A 22726-nucleotide genomic window follows, 5' to 3' on the forward strand; every position below is an offset into this window, starting at 1 on the left:
TTTAGATATTTATTATGTAGGTATATTAATCCTCCACCACATCTTTTTAATATTCATAGGTGAGTTAAGGTTATGTCTTACGCAGCAAATAACACATTATAATAAAACTGATATTACATGAATACATTTAAAATGTGGCCCAACTTCTCTATTAATAATTCACTGACCCAAGTCATTTAATTTCATTGATTGAAAAGTAAGATAAAGCTGTATTTACATCTCAAGCATAAAAAATAGAAGACAAGAACAAATCTCAAATGTGAGTCAGTCTGGAACCTCTCAGTTCATTTATGATTTCCATGGGGTGTTATGAACAGGCGTAGACCCAAATGCCTCTGTACTCAATTCAGTAGACCTTTAACCAATTAAAGCAACAAAACAGTGAAGTAGTGCTTGGAAATGAACAAATGTAACCAGACGTCAGCATGCAGAGATGAACTGTGATGGGGTGGCATCAATAAGCCAGGAAATTTTGTCACAGTTCAGGAACCCCCCTTTTATTGTGTCCACATCGCAAGAACTAGAAGCAACTGTAGTTCCTTTTAACGCCATTTTGAGGACATTTTATAGCTCCTATTTCAAAGTAGGTATCTTGAGTTATGCAAGTGTGTGGTAATTGGGGCGACCTCTAGCTTGCTGGGTACAGTGAGCACCCTATGTAGGCTGAGTCCCTGGCAATGGCCCAGGTTCGAGTCCAACCTGCAGCCCTTTGTTGTGTGTCATCCTCCTTCTCTCACCCCCTTTCCTGTCACTCTAGTTGTCCTGTAATAAAGGCAAAACCTTTAAAAAATAATCGTAAAGTGTATGGTGATTGGTCGAACACAGCCACCATCAAAGTCCATTTGTAAAAAACTGTTTGCAGTGTAAACAACACGCAGCACAAAAAACAGCTTGTAACATAAAAATGGAAGACAACACGAACAAACGGAATGACACTGAAGTCCTTGCTTTACTGAGCATATATAAGACTAGGGAAAATACAAAGCTATTTTGACTCATCAAAGTAGAATAGGCATAGGCTGGCTTACATCATTTCAGTGTTTCTACTGGCCATGTGACAACAAACAGAAAAGAAGTCCTTGCAGGTATGTAGTTCACGGGGAGCCTCCCAGTGGGCAATTCCACTCACGGAGTCCCCAGGAATCTTTGGTCAGAAAACGCAAAATGTGTCTGCCGTGAGAGGTGATTTTACACACTCTATTCAAATATTTGAAACAGCGGGAAAGGCAAAAACTGTTTTTGACTGACTAACTGATCTTTGAAATACAAAATGCCTTAACAGCGCACCTTAATAGGTCATTGTCTCAAAACACACCCCATATCAGATGAACGGTTGTGATTGGCTAGTCAGATCTCAAGTTCCTGGAAATCTGTCCAAAGCAGAGGGGACCAGATGCATCTGCCGGAGCAAATGAAACATGAGCTCGCAGGTTCATTGGCAGGCAAGTCCCTCCCATCCCCAGTGGAAATTATGCAATAGCATGTTGTCTTGCAGTAATTTAGTCAGCCTTTGTTATTAAGTTAGTTAGGTTGGGTACTTGGACCCCAGACCCCAGTATTTTTTTTTTTTTTTTTTTTTCCAGGCCTGCTGTTATTTTTGACGAATATAAATAATGAATATTAACCTATCTTGAGGCTGAGGTCAGTCTTTGCAAAAACATGTCAATCATAACATCATCTCTGCTGAAAATGTGATCCAATTTTAGATCACAATTTAGATCCAATTTTTTAAACACTGTTTAACTTGTTTTGAAATAAAGCAGATTACATGACATCACAAATTTTTCAAAACAATTTTTGACAGCAAGTTTAATTGCCTCACCTCAGTTGCAGATACTTTCACTGCAAGGCACCAAATGTTTTTATACTATCCCAGTTTCTTTCTTGACTTCATCTTTCTGCCACTTTTGTGCTTTCTATAAATAAGCCAGTTTTTTGTTTGAAACTTGTGTGTGAGAAACATATTCACTGACATATTTCCTCTCACAAAAATATGCATATATGCAAGTGCCTGTGTGTATGTGTGTGTGCGTGTGTGTGCATGTGTGTATCTGTGTGTGACTCTGAAATCCCCCACGAGAGCCTAACGTTTCATTTGGCGACTCAGTGGACTGGGACAAAGTACTGACAAACTGTCAATCCACTCTTTATTCCCAACCAGTCAGGTGGGCTATCTCGCATCACCACTTGTCTAGGTGTGCGAGTTTGTGTGTGTGTCTGTGTGTGTGCGATCGTGTCACCCACAGCCAAAACATTTACACCACAATAAGCGATGCAGGCAAACTGACAATTAAATCTGGTAAATGAATCGACTATCTATGAATTATGTATTCAGAGAGCAAGGCGAGGCACTGTAATGTGAGGACTGTAGGCAGATGATGCTCACTGCTATATTGGGCTGAAAGGATTTCCTGTGAGTCAGGGTTTTTGGGGAATAGAGCGATTGGAAACCAGAGAGCGAACTATGCGATTTGTGTCGGGTATATTTGTGTGTATGTGTGTGCGCGTATGTGTGTGTTGCCAACACTGAGAGAACTGTCAGGGGGGGAAATGGAGATGCGTCTGATGACTCATTCCCCGATAGACGTACAGAAATACAGAAAGACACAGAGACAGACAGGTAGGGTAAACCTGCAGAGTAAACTGACAGAAGAAGAAGAAAGGAGGCAGGAATAAAGGAAATCAAAAATAAATTGACGAGGTTGCTGACTCACTGCATTCATTCTTCAGCGGGATATCTCACAACTTCAGGTGGCTGATTAACAACAAATCATTACAGTGTATTTATAGCAGACTGGAATAGAACAGAACACAAAAGAGCCCAGTGTTGTACTGGTTACTTTCACTAAACAAACTGATCTCAGACCAGCAGCAACAGACCACCAGGGATCTGTCTACAATAAGTTCAGCTGATGGATACAGTAATTAGCACAGTAGCTGATTAATGATGGACAACACTGGTTAAACTCAACAGTCCATGTAATTGTCCTTGCAATGATGTTGTAGCATGAGCTCTCTCTGTTTGTCTTTATCAGCCCTCATTTGTCTCTCTCTGTCTAGACCGACACCTGTCATCTGTTCTTTACTGAACAGCACTTACTTCACAGGTGTTTACTGCATTAGTTAAGTATGTACTGCTGTGATATAGCAATGTATGAGGTTGGTAGTATATTGCCTAATCAAACTGTTCAGTATACAAACTATAATCCAACACTGTATAAAGAAGAAGCAGGGCCTCATGTAAAAGCCCCCCAAAGTTGAGGGAAAAAGTCCAGATTTAAGTAGAAAGTCATTACCTTATGAAAAAAGACGAAGACAAAAATATGTTTGAACACAAGCAAACAGGAGTGTGCAGTGTGTCATCTTCTGTGACAAAATGAGGCATCAGAAGTGAAAAAGTATAAGTCAAAGTAAAAAACTATTCTGACATTTTAGCACATCATCTTACTATATAATGACGAAAACTCTGTCTGTGGGTCTGTCTGCGTGTCTGTTCAATGTTTTTCTCCTCACTGACTTGGTCGATCCACATGAAATTTGGCACAGTGGTAGAGGGTCATGGGAGGATGCAAATGAAGCAATTTCACATCAATTGGCCAAAGGGGGCGCTATAGCAGCCGATTGAAATTGCAAACTTTGAATGGGCATATCTCATGCCCCGTATGTCGTACAGACATGAAACTTTGTACAGAGATGCCTCTCCTCATGAGGAACACATTTGCCTCAAGAACCCATAACTTCTGGTTATATAGATTTTCCGCCATTTTGAATTTTTTGAAAAACACTTAAAATCGATCTCTTTCTAGGAAGTTTGACCGATCTGCATGAAACTTGGTGAACATAATCTAGGGACCAATATCTAAAGTTCCCTCTTGGCAAAAGTTGGAAAACTCACTAAAACTGAGCTTCTATAAGGCAATGAATATTGCGGAGGGCGTGGCTCATCACATAAAGGTGTATAACATCTCAAGGGTTTCACTGATCACTATGCAACTTTGTAGGCATATGACCACACATAATCTGAGGGGACCCCTCCATTATTGACCCCATCAAACAAAACGGGGGCTCTAGAGAGCTAATTTCCTATCTAGGCCTAACCGCCATATCGATGTTTACTAAACTTGGTAGATATGTAGAACAGGATGCCTCAAGGTGACTGGAGAAATTTAACTCTAATTGGCAACTGGGTGGCGCTATAACAACAGAAAAATGCTTAAAAATGGCTAAAATGCGACTGATCGCTGTGGCTCCCCCTGTGGCCCAATGTTTGTTTGTTTTTTTTTCTAATTTTTGGTATGACTAAGTCATGGTATGGTATGCTGTACTTAATCACGGAAACTGTCAGTCAGTCATTCTGTCAGTCCTACATTTTTCTACTCACTGACATGGTCAATCTATGTGAAACTGCACATAGGCAATGAGGATGGGCATAGGTAGAAGGTGGCAAAGCTACCAATGGGTATGGACTAGTAATATTTTTCAAACCTAATATTTTTTTCAAGATGTGACCAAGTGTCCTACTACTAAATAGCATAACCAGACATGTTTTGAAGCACTGGTTGGAGGCACAGAGGAGTCAGACTTGGCTCCCAGGAAGTGCGCTGGGTTTTGAAGCCAACTGTCGCAGTAACCAAACAGTGGTACTGCAATTTCTGGGGTCTGTATAGTGATGCCCTGCAATCCAAGAAGACTGTTTCCCATAGACTTACATTGGGAAATAGACGTGAAATGACACATTTCACTGTCAGGATTTGATCCATTTGGTCTGATATCATTTGGAAAGCCTAGAAGAGCTGCAAGATCAAATCATCAAACTCTCATAGGAATGAATGGGCCCCTGTGTTCAGTGCTGTATCCACTTTTCCCAATACATCCATGAGTTCAACACACAGTATGTAATTTTTGCTGCTAGGTGTCTTTCAATCAAATCAGTGACAAAAGGTGGACTTCAATGACATCATGAAGCAGCGTGGGATCGTGGGCATTGTTGTCTTTATTGTTAAACTACCGTTGCCAATAAAAATCTATGTGACATGACGAGTTTATGTGTAAGTTTTATTCAGGTTACATTAATTCACATTATGTGATATCATTCTTATGAAATCACTGCAAGTAATGCAAGCTAACGTAACTTTAACTCGTTAACTTAGCATCAGCTTGATGGCTGGCATGAGCCACTCGTCACAGCAGGCCCAGCACACTGTAGCAAACTGGATTGATATTGATATATCATATCAATCTACTAATAATGCATTAGCCTGTTGCTAATGGCATCCAATTAAAAGAAAACTGTTGCTGTGTGGCAGAAAAATGCTGTATTACTGTTAGTGAGAATAATACTATGACAATGATTTCTTCCTCCCTCTCTGACAGATCATCTGAAGTTAGAGCAGCTAGAAAAGGTAAAGGGAATATGACGCCATTGACAGGCAACAAAAAGAAATGGCCCATTACCTTGAATAATATTAGAGATTTCTCTGGTTTAAACATTGCTGGAAACATTTGGGATACTATAAATACACAGCTTAAGAAAATGTATAACATAGGCCTAGTTGCTTTTAGACATTGTACCTTTGATGGCATTATAAGGGTTGAAACCTGAACTGCATAATGCTTTGTCTCAACTCCACTGTCGGATTCTTACTGATAAATTGTTTTAGAAATAGCTTTACATTAAAACTTTATTCATGAAATATAATATTCTATAATATATAATATAGTTATAACTCTGGACTTGAGATGGCGACCCTCTGGTTCCCAACCCAACCCTGAACTACTGCATGAACTACTGTTTAGAATATGATCTTAAGGGAAAAGTATTGATCATTGCTTGCTGGCAACTGAGGTTTTTGTTATATATTCTGTTGTCAAAATATAAAGTTGCATTTTCAGAGCAACCCTCAGTTTTAATTCTTTTGTAGACTTTCTATACAGGCAGACTGCCTCAAGGTAACTGAATCTTACAGAATAAAAGGTTTGCAAACTTGTAGACCCAGAATTTCTGTTTTAAACTCTGTTGCTTTAACTCTTAACTTCTACTCTGTAAGTAGTCCAGTCTTTCATTTTCACAGGAAACATGATTGCCCAGGAAAAGCACCAGTGAAATAGTGGTTTACATTCATAGATTGGTGTTAGATAGGTCACTGCTACAACCGTTGACAAATAGAAATGTTAGAGAAACATATTACTGTATGAGATCAACAAGCATTTCACATGTTCATACGCTGAGATATAAAGCTGAACAATGAACTCAATCAACACAAATGAGTAATGCTATGACCCACCTTGGCCTCAATGTGGGAAGGAGGTTAAGGTGAGAAAAGTAGGGAGAAAAATAGGGAAAAAATAGACTGCGTAGAGAAAATTTGAGAAATATAAAGAAAAGCATGTGTGTGTGTTCATGTTTGTGTTACCCAGACAGTGTGTGTGTGTGTGTGTGTGTGTGTGTGTGTGTGTGTTGGAGGGTGTGATGGCATGGCTGACTGACTGGCCCACTGAGGCTGGAAGAGATGAACGAAAGGTCAGGAGATGTCAGGCAGAGCTGAGAAACACACACACCACGCGGAGTCCATCTCAACCCCGTGACTGAATATGGATCAGAGATTCGCGCTGTGCTTATGAGCATGAAATAAAATGAGGCACTTTTATTATCGGGTCGGATCCTGTCTAGCACAAATCTTTCTACGTGTTAGCGGGCACGTTTCCATAAATTATTGGCAGCCTGAAGGAGGAAATGTGTTGGAGTACATAAGAGGTTGTCTCCACAGTAACGTTTCTTCATTTGCCAGACTGTGCCACTGTGTGGCTTGATAAAATCAGGTAAATGATGTTTGTTTGAGGCTTTTATAGGATAAAGGTATCATTTGGGAGCTAGCTGCAGACGGTGGAAATGACCACACTTCTTCAGTTATCATCTGTTTACCATGCTGATGCAGACAGCGTTGGTGCAATAAATGATTTCATTTATTTAATTTTATTTCTATCTCCACACAAAGTCTATAGTCATTCCATTTCATCAAAGGCATTGAGTGTTACTGTAGGTCACTTTGTCGTGGATGAGACAAGCCCAGTATTAATTTTGAAAACAATGCCAAAAACATTTACAAACGACCTTCTTTGCAAAACGACAGCAAGACTGAAACTAAATAAAAAGAAAACAGTATCAGATGACATAATGCACCTCCCTCGGGTGAAATACCAAAGTTTGAGGGAGTTTCATTTATTGTTAGCCTATGTTATGTTTCTGCAAATGCTTTTAGCTAATGTAATGTATCTGCCAATATTCATTTTTAGCATATCTCTGTCAGAAAAGACATTATTAGATGACTGTTATATCTCTACTAATGTTGTACGTTAATGCTGTGTTTCTGTTGGTACTAATATTAGCAGGAACCACAGACTGTATAAAATAATGGATATAGCCACCGTAATGTGACCTATGGGTGGGTTTGTGTACTCCTATTCTAAAGCCTCAAGTTTAGCATTTTGACCGTTGCCATCTTGGATTTTTGGATCCAGAAGCATTCACATTGAGACCAGAAGGTGGAGAGATAACCCTAACGCTCACTGGAAGCTTGGTTAGCACTGTGATTATGCTAATCCTATTTTTTGCCAGGTCTTAAACCATTAAAACAATATGTACTTAATGAAAAAATTGAGGATCTTTTGGTACAACCAAACATTGAAGTAGACTTAATTAGGCAACCAAAACTTTACAATTAACTTTCATAAACTGAAAGCACACTGAAATAGCGATAGCTACGGCTACGCCTATATGTTACCTAGCCAAAGTTGCTAACATGGTAGCAACTTGTGAATGGACAGCATCCATCTGTCACTTGAAGCAGCCACACCCCAAATTTAATCCTTAATAAAATATAAATTAATTAGTTATATAAAATTCAACTCCCATACAGTTGTCATGAATTAGCTATAGATACTTTTTTTGTACTGGACTGTAAAAATGTTTATTTCTTCTGTTAAGTTGGGCATTTTCACATGGGGCTCTATGGGGATTGACTCGTGTATGGAGCCAGCCTCAAATGGCCATTTGAGGAATTACAGTTTTTGGCACTTGTGTGTTGGCAGAAAAACACATTATTACACACGCAGATAATAATACTGGCACAAACATAGGGGTCTTTCCTATGTTCCCAGAGTCCTATAGCCCCCAGATTTATATGCTGCATAACTGGAACCTGAAAAGGATGTTCCCTACCTCATGGGTTCGGTTAGGGGATTATAATCATGACACTGAGAGTCATGAAATTGCACTAGCAGAGGCCTCAGTCTAGGTAACAGTTACTCTCTTGTATTGAGAACAACAACCAAAATATTTCAGCCCTTAATGTAAAACAGTAGATATTAGCAGACAAATCAATTAATCAATTAAAAATAAAGGGGGAAAAAAATAAAGATGAAAAAAGGAAGAACATCACTTGTTAAACATTTTAGGGTTAAAAATTCAATGGCAGATGACAATTGTTATTTCCAAACAGGTAAAGATGAGGAAAAGGGTCTACAGTCAGGCTAGAGTCAGAGAGCTCCGACAATCAACTGTCATATCCAGAATTTAGGGACAATTAGATAAAATTGATCAAATATCTGACCCGAAATCAATAGAAGGGTTAATGTGAATATTTAATTGGGGAACATACAGTAGGACCCTGGCAACATGAAACCCTGGGAACACAGGACATGGGAACATGGGACCTTGGGAACGTAAGCACCTAGAAACATCGGACCTTGGGGACTGAGGACCAAGGGAACATGGAATTTGGGGAACTTAGGACCCTGGGGCATAGATAGGTTCCTGCTGCCAGTATTATTATCTAATGTTTTTGTAAATGTTTTTCTGCCAGTGCTGTGTGTCTGCCAGTTTTGTTGGCTAATCTTATGCATCTTTCTACTATTCTTAGCAAATGTAACAGGTTATTGGATAGAAAATATGAATGATTTATGGACTAAACACAACAACACTTCCACTAAAATTAAACAAGGAGCAGAGACAAACTACCAAATATGCATACTATTTTTTGGCCGAGACCAGAAAATCAATACCACTAAGTCTCTGATCAAAATCCGGTGCCAAAATGAACACTTGACAATCTACATGAATACAACCGCCACAAAGCACGTTCAGAAATCACCAGACATACAGACAATGGAGACAAATGAATGACTGAATAAATCAACAGATAGATAAATGGAGGGATGGAGGGATGGGTGGATAGCCAAAGGAGAGAATGAGGAATATTTACACTCTAAAAACAGAGGCTCTGATAAGCCATATTGCTATGAATTGCAAATAAACAATCAGTAATTGGAAAATACTTACTTAAATGCGTCTTTTAACTTAGAATCTTTTAAAGATTTCAACTTCTTAGTCTTTTCAAGTCAAAGCGGATGCCATTCTGATGTTATGTATGACGTAATTAAATGCAAAGTGCTTTTGAAAGCCAGTGCTCTGATCTAGTCTCCAATTTAGAATCCATATAATGCTAAAATAAAAGTGATCCCTGTTTAATAGAGCACTAAATGAGTGACAATACAAATGGGAAATGTCATGTGGCCATTAACATTAACATCTGTGTCTGATATTGGTGTCATATAGAGAAGATGGAAAGATTCAGTGAATGAGACAAAGGTAAGATAGATAGACAGAATGTGTGAGTATAAATAAATAGTTGGATTACTTTGTCATTCTTTGCTCGGCTTGATTTTGATTCCACACAAGGAATTCAGGGTCGTACCTATCGAGGGGGGACAGGCAGAGAGAAACAAGAGAGAGGTATTTGTTTGCTGTCTGGCAACAAATTATTCAATAACTGTCATAGTAGTGATGATTAGTAAATAAAAATCAATATGTAGCCCTCCAGACTTGTCTTTCTCTCTCAACATTTGGTTATCAGGCAATGGTGGAGAAGGTGGGCAGGGTGAAGGACATGCACATAGAGCGGGTGGTGAGGAGATGGTTGATATGTTGGGTAAAGAGAGGGTCTTCGGATAAAACAAACTGGGTACAGCCTTGTTCTGTGCATATTCATACACCAAACAGGATGTCCAGGTCATGGCTGGTGCTGCATAGTGGAGCATTTTTTCCAAACATTCAGATCTACATTGCAGAGCCAATTATCAGAGTACTTTCAGACAGCAAGCGAAAGGTTGGCCTGTTAGTCAACCTAGCTGTTGAATATAGATGGCAAAATCCTTCATGCGTAATTTATTTTAATTTGTTTTGTGTGATTGAAAATGACTAGCTTTATCTCTGGAAAGCAGGACTTGTACCAGTAAAGCTAAATGGTGAGTAAATGACAGGCTAAGCTGCTAAGCCTGTTATGTGTTGGGTAAATTTAACCAAGATACAAAATATCTACATATACTGCATATTTTAAGCAACTACTTTTTCTCACATTAACTGAGGAGGTTGTAGATGATGATAAATGGTTGCTAAACTGAAATAGTTTTAATAAAAAACTGGAACCAAAGCTTATCTTTTAGATTACACATAGAGTATGCCTGAGTAAGGCTTGTAGGTCTAGAGTAATGTGAATAATTGTGGTGTTGGTGCTTAAAGGTCCAGTGTGTATGATTTAGTGGCAACTAGCGGTGAGATTGCAAACCTGGAACTTCACTAAGCATGTTGAAAAACTACAGTTGTGGATGTGAAAACACAAATGGCCCTATCTGGATCCAGTGTTTGGTTTGACTGTTCTAGGCTACTGTAAAAACATGGCGGACTCTGTGGAAGAAGACCCACTCTGTATGTTGATATAAACGGCCCATTCCAAGATAACGAAAACACAACAATTCTTATTTTGAGGTGATTATAAGCTAATAAATACATATTTTGAACATTTCACACCATTTCTACCAATAGATGCCCCTAAATCCTACACACTGGACCTTTAACAGCTACGTTGACCAACTGGCTGAAATCAGAAAAACTGGGTATGTTTGTTTAAAGAATAATGCTGGTGATAGTCTTTAATTTCTCTCATTGTCAACAAATCCCAAGAAAAGACCAAAACCAACAATGAATCGATCTTATTAAAAAGTATTTCATGTAGATTTCCTCTGTAGCCAAAACCTGATATACCTTGTTCCTATGTGCCATAGACTTCTATGAGCTCTGTAGTTTATCTCAGTGTTTCTCCAATGGGAGTAAGGGTACCCCAAATAATACTTTGAGTTACTGCAGGGGGCACCTGAGATTTTTACTTAATGTTAAGTTTAAAAAAAACTCTCTTGCATAATTCCTTAAATAATTACACTAAAATAAGTGAAATAAAAAATAATAAATGTAAGTTTGATTGACCACATTTAACATTTAATATTCCTATTTTCAGTGCAAACATAAACTGCAACAAACACAATCACATTTGTTTGTTCACTGTGTGTTTCCACCAAGAATGATATGTGCTGGTCAGGGGTATTTGGCTGACACAATACCTCAATTGGGCTACATTGTTGAAAAAAGTTTGAGAACCACTGGTTGATCTCAATACCACATGCACCATCCTGATGCCCACTAGATCACAAAGTGTGGATTAATCCGCAACTGAAAATAGTCCCCAACAAATACACTGTGAATATGATTTCAGTAGGAACAAATGAGCTTAGGGTTGAGTGCCAAAGACAAAGTAGGGAAGCCAGAAAGTATTGAGAGATCGACTAGTACATTGCTGGTTTTGGTCTCTTTGCGGGATTTGTTTACACAAATCTGAGATATTAACATGCTTTTTTTAAACAACTTTTTTAGCTGCAGTGCAGCAAGCTTTTAACCAGTTAAACATGACAACTGCAGGTTCAGAATGTTCCTGTATAATTATAATCTTGGCAGACCCTCCCTTTAACACAGTGTGGACAATAAGCTACTCAGATAGCACTGACTGTGCATGGTGTGAAGGTAAAGCAAAATGCCATGCATCACAGGTCAGTCCTTCAAATGTAGCAGTGCAAATGTGTGGATGCTGGAAGCCAGACACACCAATGATGCCAAGGCTCAGGAATTAAACAAACAGACAATGTGAGTGCAATGTGCACAGAGAAATAAACACTTGGACAATGGGTGGAGGAAAGAGCAATGGCAACAACAACCAAAGTCACCTATTCTAATGATACAGACAGATATTCTTGTGTTTCCAAATGTTACCATATAATAAGCACTTCAGCACAAAGTGACTTCCTCATTAGAAATATTACAAAAAATATATCTCCTGCTTACACCTGAGCTGAAATGTCACAAAGAGAGACACTTCAACTTTAATGAGGCTGCTTCTATCTGTGATAGTGTCTCTGTGCAGTCATTAGTCAGAGGCTAAGAAAGAAAAATCCAAGACACAATTGGAATAGTATTTCAAACTTGATTGTAACTAGGACAAAAGAATGATTAAAACAGCTATTATGCTGTCTCTGTATGTGTCTCTCTCTTACTCTTTTCTCATCTGTCTGTCACTGTCTCTGTCCCTCATTCTCACACACCCACACTCATACGCAGAGCTCTCTTAGTCTAAAAGCAGACTTCATGCACTTTCCGCACTAACTGTGTCTACCTGCTGCACAGAATGTGACTGATTGTCACTGACAGAGCGGCACTCCACTCCTAACAGCAATAGCAAACTTTTAAATCGGACCGAGAGGTGTGCGCAGGCAATTCATACGGCAGTGTGAACAAGCCCCAACACCAGGCAAACTAGAGAGGACAGTGAAAGATGTGGCGTGATGTGTGTCTCATACTAAAGCCCAGATTCAACCAGCCTTTTATTGCACTGGACCATCAAATCCTGACAGTCAATAATCTGTTGAGATGCTACAAACTGTTTGGTGTTGTCATGTTACACTTTGAAACTTTGACACTCTTTTGAAGATTGCAATTAAACGTTTTCTTATTGATGAGGATTGATGTCTCCAGGTTACTGACATTATCTATACTTAATCAATGATGTTAATAATTATGTTTAATTTGGTGAATCTGGCCCTCAGTAAGTTCAGTGAAAGTGGAAAGGGAGCGGAACAAAGGGCTTCATCAACAAGCCAGAGCTGATTCAACATGTTTTTGTTTTTTTTCTTACCTTGGGTCCTTCTGAATACTGTCCACTGATGGAGACCGGCCCAGGGCGGCCTCAGGGGGGAGGGCGGGGCCCGACTTGCTGTAAGGCGACTCGGTGGACGGGCAGAACTGCAGAGTACGGTACGGGTTGGCGTAGTCAGCCGCCCCGCCTCCTGCGGCGAAGCTGCCTCTCTGAAAGGTGCCCGCGGCGCTCTGGCTTCCCGTTCGCTGCAAGGGGATTGGGTCGACACCAGGGGAAGGCGGGGCTAAAGCAGGAAGAGGAGTGTAGGGATAGAGCAGATAGTTCAGGACTTCTTGGTACAACTGGTTCACCACTAGGTTTGATGTAGCCGAGGAGGACAGGGGAACGGGGGACGGAGAAATTGGAACCAAACACGAGTGCCAACACAAGAGCGCACAGAGACACGATGAGAAAAAAGCAAAAACAACACCAGCACCAATGGAACAACACAGCACAGAAGAAAAAGCAGAAAGGGAGGAAGAAAAAAACAAAAAACACTCATACGTAAATAAATATGGCAAACTGCAGTGACAACTTACAGCTCAACACATGGGGGGACTTCAGGTGAAAAGGTGAACTCACCAAATGATCTTATTTTTCATTCGAAAAATATAATCACAAAAACAGACAGAAGCAGTCAAGTCAAACAGACATGCAAAAAAGAGCAAAGCAAAATAAAAATGTCACAGTGTAAAGCTCTCAGGCACCTGTAATAGTTAATAGTGATGAAAATTAATATTATCCTCTCAAGCACAGCTGAATTACCCCGATCACCACATTAACAAATAAGCTGTGAGCTTCCTGACCTTCCACTCTCTGTGTTGACATTTGTCTTTAAAGTAATATTTCACCCACAAAAATTATTATTTATATATCAATTACTTGACTGTGTTACGTTAAATCTGCAAAGAACTTTGTTTTTCTTGCATGCCTCCACATTGAACAAAGAATCGGAAAATGGAGAAAATTCTTGTTGAACTGAAGTCATGGGCTATCACATTTAGCAACAACAAAAGTACATCGGAACGTCCATTTACACACTACTTATGCAGGATAATCCAAGTCTCATTTATCTAGCTGTGTGGTCAGTGCTTCCCAAACACATGCATTTTCACTAAAACCTTGAATCCTGCTCGTGTATTCCATCGAGTTGCAGAGGCGCCCTACTTGTCGCTGACTGTCTGTTTATGCAGAAGTGTTTTAAATAGTAATGTTTTAGCGAAAATGCGTGTGTGGGAATAACAGCACATGACTTGATAAATGAGACTTGGATTATGGACTGTTTCACTGGAATTGCATTACTGGGCAACAGCTTGGGTGCATTTTTACGTCCCCTTAGCTGATGTCATTCATATAAGCTGTGTCTCAATTCGGAGGCTGCAGCCATAAGACCGATGGTGCCACAGTCGCGCAACCAAAGCTGTTCCATTTCCAAGGCTCCTTCATATGTGGCTGAGAAAGTGGCCCGCTTTGTCTGAATTAGGAGGATGCAATGGATGAATCCTTTGGGGCCTAATCTATCTAAGCATTCATTGCCTGCCAGTGAGGACTTGGTTATATCAAAGAATATGGCGTCCTGTTTTTCTATTAGCTAAAAGAACACAGGGTACAATCTTAATTAATGAAGCAACTTTTATTTTTTTAATTCTGGCTTTATTTTAACTAACTTGTAGTCTACTTGCTTCTCTTGTCAAGCTCAGCTGGTTGCTATGTGACAGGAACGTCACCAGGTAGGGGCAGGAACAGCTGGTGACGCAAACAGGAAATCCTCCGTCAACCATACCGTCCTATTTCACAGATTGCTTGGTTTAGCCAATGCAGTCTTCACACGGCCGAAAGTCTCTGTCCTACGAAAGCTGCAACCCCTGATTTGACAGCTTTATACTAAAAAACACTGCAACCAGGAATACAGAGACCCATTTAGTATGTTTATGTTGTCAAGTTTAAAACGTATATACTGCATGAGTTGTATTAGAGTTTGAGTTTTCTGTTGTGGAACGCGGCCCCCTATGAGGTCAATTTATCAAGAATTTTCTCAATTTTTGGACTCATTGTTTACATGGAAACATGCAAGAAAAATAAAGTTTTCTTCACAAATTTAATGTAACGTGGGGTGAGCAACTGATACAGAAATCATCCTTTGGGGGTTGAAATATTCCTTTAAAGCTTTTTTTTCCCTTTTTTATTTTGTTTATATTCTGTTTTAAAGGTGGCAGGTGTATACAACATACTTACAATTAATCCAATTACTTGAACTATTTGCCACACAGAGAGGTTGTGGTCCCATTTTGCCCAGTTGGTATTCCAGCTTTGCCATAAAGACATGGACATCATAACACACAGCCCAGTCAACCTCCTTTGTCAGTGTCAAACAGAGAGAGGAATTGTCTTCTTATTAAACAGCAGCTCAGAAACCATTTGGGCATGATAGTCAACATGGTTACACCGGCTCGCTCTGAGGGAGGTGAGCTGGGTCAGTCAGTCTGTGTGTGTATCTGTGTGTGTGTGTGTAACTGCATAACTGTAGGGACACTGACAAGGCCTGAGGAAATTCACCTGTGATGTGAAGTCGGGTGTAAAGTGTTGTCTGCTTGTTTCCAACTCTGTTCATTATCTTGAAAAACTATTTGACCTTGAAACAAAGTCAGGCTTCAACAACTACTTTGCGTTGCACAGAGAAAAAAATGAAAACCAGAGCGAAGTCAGTGTAAAGAAAGAGAAGGATTTCACAGTCAGACTGCTGTTGTCGTGACTTACATTCACTGACACAATGCTGGCAATGATGATTGAGTTATTTAGATGCATCAATGTGACCTAACAGTGTGCACGGGGAGTCAGCATGACCTCAAATCTTTTAATTAATAAAGTGAATCTCTCCTTTTTGGAACAAAACCGTGTTGACAAAGTGGATTTTCTTTCACTTTTCTCTCTGTGTGCACTTCTCTTCAGAGCAACATTCATGGTTTAGGAGACCAAACCAGCAGCACTGCGTCGACAACATTTTAGGACACGGTTGATTTGCTTTGATTTCAAAGCACCCAAGCTAACGCCCATGGGATTAATTGAGATTAATTTTCAGCCTTGAAACTAATTAGTTAATAGACTGTGACTGAGAGACAAATTGCCATTGAGACCCCAATTGGATTTGCCTACCTGATCTGGTAAATAGCGCTACATGATCAGATGGGACGAGGAAATCTCTTACGTACAGCAGCACCATTAAAAAAAACCCTCCATCTTCTAAACTGGACCTGACTATGTCTTTTTCAGTTTTACCTGGCAGTGTGTTGTACAGTATGTCTTTGATCCATCACTTATTCAATGTATCATGTGATGTCTTCCTTTACTCACTGAGTTTTATATTTAGAAGGTTCAGTGGGTGAATTACAGCTCGCTGCAGCTATTTATAATATCTGGACTAAGTGAGGAACATTTCTGTGTTTACAGTATCACTTTAATCTACTCCAAGTGTTACTACAGGACCCTTCCCTCTGCTGTTCCCTCTACCTCTCTGCCAATACTTAAGAGATAATCTTTATAAAGTGTTTTTATAAGTTAAAACTAATGACCTTATTATAGTTAGTAAGACATTTACTAATGCTTTTTAGATCAGTTATTAGCAATGACGAACAACTTTTAGACTGTCAAGTGAGAAACTGCTTCTGGCTGGTAGTTATCCCTCCCCTTCCTGTGCACCGCCATGGGACCTTACACAGATAGGCAAGGTTGTTCAAAGCGAGAGACTAATAATTTTTTTTCTTCCCCTTTTTTATTTTGCCATGAATTTTACATGTGATGTAAGATAATTTTGGGGAAAGTCGCAGTTTGCTGTAAACTGTTTAAATATAAGACTGAAAATCCGTAATTAGAAAGACTATACATTACATACAAAAGTCGCATGAGAGAAATCATAACTTTCTTTTTCGCTGAAGCTACAATGCCTGTGTGTTTGATACCAAGATATAAACAGGGAGTCTACAGATATCAGAAGCTTAAAGGCACTATGTGTAACAATTTCAGTTGTTCTTTGAGACAAACAAATTTTGCAGTCAAAAGTATGTCCTAGCACATGTGTATGGACATACTCCATCAGCATATCTAAGTAAGTCCGTAAGCTCCGAAATTCTCATTTTACATATACATTGCGACCGGTGTCTCATCATGTACGTGCGCCATCTTGAAAATACAGGTACGCCTTTCGCGTTTTCACTTGTCGGTTTCCGGTTTCCACCTGCAGGTGAAGTGACGAAAAGCAGCAGCAAGCAGGCTAGTCACAAGTGCCGGTGCATTTGAAAAAATGCAAAAAGGCAACATGACAGGCAATTTAAAAAAACGGGGGTCAACATCTGGGTAGCCTTTCCCAGGTGGAGAGAGCTGCTGAAGGAGAATCACAGCTAACAGCGGCTAACAGCTGTTAGCGACCAGGGCCACTAACAGCTGTTAGCGCCATTAGTGCTGTTAGCGGTGCTGGTCACTAACAGATGTTAGTGACGCAGTGTTGCGAGGAGAGGGATGAGGTGTGTGAGATTGAGCCACAGTTGTCAAAAGACAAGACGTGATTGGTTTGTTTCTATTTACACCCTCCCCAACAGTCCTACATTGTAAACACAGCCAGCATGGTGAGGAGGGGGATTGTCAACTCGCGTCGCGTGTGTCTGTGTAGGAACCCGAATGAATACTCCATGAAGTATCGGATGACATGGTTTCATCAGTGTTATCATAGCTTTTTGGTACACAGCGGCTACTGTTGTTGCAATAGTGAGGTGCTAGAGTGCGCTATCCGTTTGAATGCAATATACAATCTCAACACTAGATGGGAGAAACTCCTACCCAGTACCTGTTTAAGCTTAAAGTTCAAGATGATTTTATACTAAATTTAAGACTGATTTTTGGACAAAACATATTTTTCTTATTTAAGCATTGCAGGTAAGTATACAGGTTAGTATATATGTGTTCCCTTGCAGAGGTAGCTTTTATGTACTAATATGGTTATCAGAGTGAGTTAGGTTAATCTACATTTTGCCAACAGGTAAGTGTAAGTAAAAAATCTGAGAAAAGTATTAGCTTCAGTAGTAAGTTTAACATCAGAAATGTGGACTTTCACACATAGGAGTTTGCCTTATATTTACAAAAAGAAATTAAAAGAAGGATATGACACCATAGTAGCAACTAACTCTCTTTTTGCATAGCTGCAGCTCTGAACATGGCCAGACTTTTAATACTTTGTCCATTGTTGTGGAAGAATGGAGCAAAATGTGCCACAGTAACAGCCATGTTGGCGTTGGTGACGTATATCGTGCAAGACGAGAGATGTAGTTCACTGCGCAGTTTCACAGACAACTAAATGATACTATGACAAATCTGCATCAACCTGCGACTTTCTTGACTTGCAAAATTATCTTTTAAAACATAAATTTATAACAAGTTGGCTCATGTCTGTGGAGAACTGAGATTGACGTGCTGACGTATTGCGGTAAGCGAGTTGTGTCATTTCCGGTGTTTCTGTGACAGTGTCTCTGTACTGCTCTGGTGAATTCTGCTAGCCTGCTTTCTCACCTCAGTTGCTTTAACGCTGCTTTAACGTCTACTTCAAGTCATAACCCACACTGGTTCTGTTTAAGCACTTATAGCTCTCCTTCTTTCTACGACTTTCTCGCTAATCTCTTAGCTGTTGTTTGCACGCTCTTAGCCTTGTTAGCTCTTTTAGCTTAGCCATGGCTTCTCCTTCTCCTGCTCTTTCTTGCCCGGTGTGCCAAATGTTCAGTTATGCCTCTGCCTCCTTTAGCGACAGTGGTAATTGTAATAAGTGTAGCTTATTTGCTGCGTTGGAGGCGAGGCTTAGTGAATTAGAAGCGCGGCTCCGCACCATGGAAAACCATTCAGTAGCTGCGGTAGTTAGCCAGCCCCCTGTAGCCGGTGCGGAGCCACATAGCATAGCCTTAGCCTCAGCTAACTGTCCTCCGGTAACTCCCGTTCAGCCGGGAGGTTGGGTTACGGTTCGCCAGAAGCACAGCTCCAAGCAGAATCCCACGGCTCACCACCAGCCTGTTCACGTTTCCAACCGCTTTTCCCCACTCAGCGACACACCCGCTGAGGATAAAACTCTGGTTATTGGCAGCTCTATTCTGAGGAACGTGAAGTTAGCAACACCAGCGGCCATAGTCAAATGTATCCCTGGGGCCAGAGCGGGCGACACTGAATCAAATTTAAAACTGCTGGCTAAAGCTAAACGTAGATTCAGTAAGATTGTTATTCACGTCGGCGGCAATGACACCCGGTTACGCCAATCGGAGGTCACTAAAATTAATATTGCCTCGGTGTGTGAATATGCAAAAACGATGTCGGACTCCGTAGTTTTCTCTGGACCCCTCCCAAATCTGACCAGTGATGACATGTTTAGCCGCATGTCATCATTTAACCGCTGGCTGTCCAGGTGGTGTCCAGCAAACGATGTGGGTTTTGTTAATAATTGGCAAACTTTCTGGGGAAAACCTGGTCTTATTAGGAGAGACGGCATTCACCCCACTTTGGATGGAGCTGCTCTCATTTCTAGGAACCTGGCAAATTTTATTAGTAATTTAAATCCCTGACAACCCAGAGTTGAGACCAGGACAGAGAGTTGCAGTCCTAAACGCCTCTCTGAGCTTCTAGTTCAGTTACCCAGCCATAGTTTTCATAGTTTTATACAAACGGTGTCTGTCCCCCGACCACCTAAATTATTTAAATCTAAAATTAAACAAAGAGGAGTTGTGCATAACAACCTCATAAAAATTAAAACCTCTTCTGTGACAGAAAGACAAAACAGGAGAATTAAATGCGGACTGTTAAATATCAGGTCTCTATCGTCTAAAGCAGTGTTAGTAAACGAATTAATTATCAGATAATCATATTGATTTACTCAGTCTCACTGAAACCTGGCTGTGTCAAGATGAATATGTTAGTCTAAATGAGTCCACTCCTCCCAGTCATAATAATACCCACATTCCTCGAGGCAGCGGCCGAGGAGGGGGAGTTGCAGCCATTTTTAACTCTAGTCTGTTAATCAGCCCTAAACCTAAACTAGATTATAATTCATTTGAAAGCCTCGTTCTTAGTGTTTTACATCTGACCTGGAAAACCTCGCAGCCACTTTTATTTGTTATAGTGTACCGTGCTCCTGGCCCGTATTCTGAATTTGTATCTGAATTCTCAGAGTTTTTATCCAGTTTAGTTCTTAAATCAGATAAAGTTATTATTGTAGGCGATTTTAACATTCATGTCGACGTTGATAATGACTCCCTGGCTACCGCGTTTATCTCATTAATAGACTCCATTGGCTTCAGTCAGGGTGTACATGAACCCACTCACTGTTTTAACCATACCCTCGATCTAGTTCTGACGTATGGAATTGAAATTGATAACCTAAAAGTCTTTCCACAGAATCCCTTGCTATCAGATCATTATCTGATTACTTTTGATTTCTTTTTACTCGATTACACGCCACTCAGCAACAGTTACTATACTAGATGTTTATCAGATAGTGCTGTCACAAAATTTAAGGAAAAGATTACTTCGTCGTTAAATTCAATACCAATACCTTCAGTAACAGAGGTTTCCCGTGCCGACTTTAACCTCTCCCAAATTGATCATTTTGTTGATAGCGCCGTATGCTCGCTGCGAACAACGCTCAAAGCTCTATTGAGCCTTGTATTCCTTTGGCCCTTAGCAGTAATGATTTTATGAGCTTTTTTAATGACAAAATTCTAACTATTAGAGGCAAAATTCATGACCTCCTGCCCTCAGATAGTACCTATCTAACCTCAAACACAGCTGTAGAATCTAATATATATTTAGATTGCTTCTCCCCAATTTCTCTTCAAGAATTGACTGCAGTGATTTCTTCATCTAAATCATCAACGTGTCTCTTAGACCCCATCCCAACTAGGCTACTTAAGGAGGTCTTTCCTTTAGTTAACACTCATATATTAGATATGATCAATATATCCCTATTAACAGGCTATGTACCACAATCTTTTAAGGTAGCTGTAATTAAACCTCTCCTAAAAAAGCCCACCCTGGATCCAGAGGTGTTAGCCAACTATAGACCAATATCTAATCTTCCCTTTATGTCAAAGATCCTTGAGAAAGTAGTCGCAGACCAGCTGTGTGATTTTCTCCAGGATAATAATTTATTTGAGGAATTTCAGTCAGGATTTAGAGTGCATCATAGCACTGAGACAGCTCTAGTTAAAATTACAAATGACCTTCTGATTGCTTCAGACAAAGGACTCGTCTCTGTTCTTGTTTTATTAGATCTTAGTGCGGCGTTTGACACAATTGACCATCAAATTCTACTGCAGAGACTGGATCACTTAATTGGCCTAAAAGGTTCAGCACTAAGCTGGTTTAAATCTTATTTATCTGATCGTTTTCAATTTATTGACGTTCGTAATGAATCATCCTTACGTACCAAAGTTTGTTTTGGAGTTCCACAAGGTTCTGTGCTCGGACCAATCCTATTTACTCTATATATGCTTCCTTTAGGTAACATCATTAGAAATCACTCTATAAATTTCCATTGTTATGCGGATGATACACAGTTGTATTTATCGATGAAGCCAGAAGAAAGTAATCAATTAACTAAACTCCATAACTGCCTTAAAGACATAAAAAATTGGATGAGCACCAATTTCCTGATGTTAAATTCAGACAAAACTGAAGTTATTGTTCTTGGCCCCAAACAACTCAGAGACTCTTTATCTGATGACATAGTTTCTCCAGATGGCATTGCTCTGGCCTCTAGCACTACCGTAAGAAACCTCGGAGTAATATTTGATCAAGATTTGTCTTTTAATTCTCATTTAAAGCAAACCTCACGGACTGCATTTTTTCATCTGCGTAATATTGCGAAAATTAGGCCTATCCTGACCCGAAAAGATGCAGAAAAATTGGTCCACGCTTTTGTTACCTCAAGGCTGGATTACTGTAACTCTCTATTATCAGGTAGCTCTAGTAAGTCCTTAAAAACTCTCCAGCTAATTCAGAATGCAGCAGCTCGTGTACTAACAGGAACTAAGAAACAAGATCATATTTCTCCTGTTTTAGCTTCTCTGCACTGGCTCCCTGTAAAATCCAGAATTGAATTTAAAATCCTACTGTTAACTTATAAAGCTCTAAATGGTCAAGCTCCGTCATATCTTAGAGAGCTCATAGTGCCATATTATCCCACCAGAACACTGCGCTCTGAGAACGCAGGGTTACTCGTGGTCCCTAAAGTCTCCAAAAGCAGATCAGGAGCCAGAGCCTTCAGCTATCAGGCTCCTCTCCTGTGGAATCATCTTCCTGTTACGGTCCGGGAGGCAGACACCGTCTCCACATTTAAGACTAGACTTAAGACTTTCCTCTTTGATAAAGCTTATAGTTAGGGCTGGCTCAGGCTTGCCCTGTACCAGCCCCTAGTTAGGCTGACTTAGGCCTAGTCTGCCGGAGGACCCCCTATAATACACCGGGCTCCCTCTCTCTCTCTCTCTCTCTCTCTCTCTCTCTCTCTCTCTCTCACTCTCATCCTATTACTGCATCTTGCTAACTCGGCCATTCTGGATGTCACTAACTCGGCTTCTTCTCCGGAGCCTTTGTGCTCCACTGTCTCTCAGAATAACTCATACCGCAGCGGT

The 22726-nt window shown here is 40.1% G+C and overlaps 1 protein-coding gene across 10 annotated transcripts in view; it reads right to left on the reverse strand.

The window, feature by feature from the left end:
- Window positions 1-22726, reverse strand: part of ctnnd2b (catenin (cadherin-associated protein), delta 2b) — a 218064-nt gene that overhangs the window by 65002 nt on the left and 130336 nt on the right. For 6 of the 10 annotated variants that reach the window (XM_033650653.2, XM_033650659.2, XM_033650652.2 and 3 more), the window contains 2 exons: window positions 13074-13317; window positions 9696-9752 (listed from right to left, as the gene is read on the reverse strand). In XM_033650653.2, coding sequence (XP_033506544.2) covers window positions 9696-9752; window positions 13074-13317 — 301 coding nt within the window. The remainder of the gene's footprint in view (window positions 1-9695; window positions 9753-13073; window positions 13318-22726) is intronic. The other 4 variants (XM_033650660.2, XM_078172937.1, XM_033650655.2 and 1 more) reach the window with 1 other exon arrangement.

Source organism: Epinephelus lanceolatus, chromosome 12, assembly GCF_041903045.1.
Source record: "Epinephelus lanceolatus isolate andai-2023 chromosome 12, ASM4190304v1, whole genome shotgun sequence".
Taxonomy (NCBI): Eukaryota; Metazoa; Chordata; class Actinopteri; order Perciformes; family Serranidae; genus Epinephelus; species Epinephelus lanceolatus.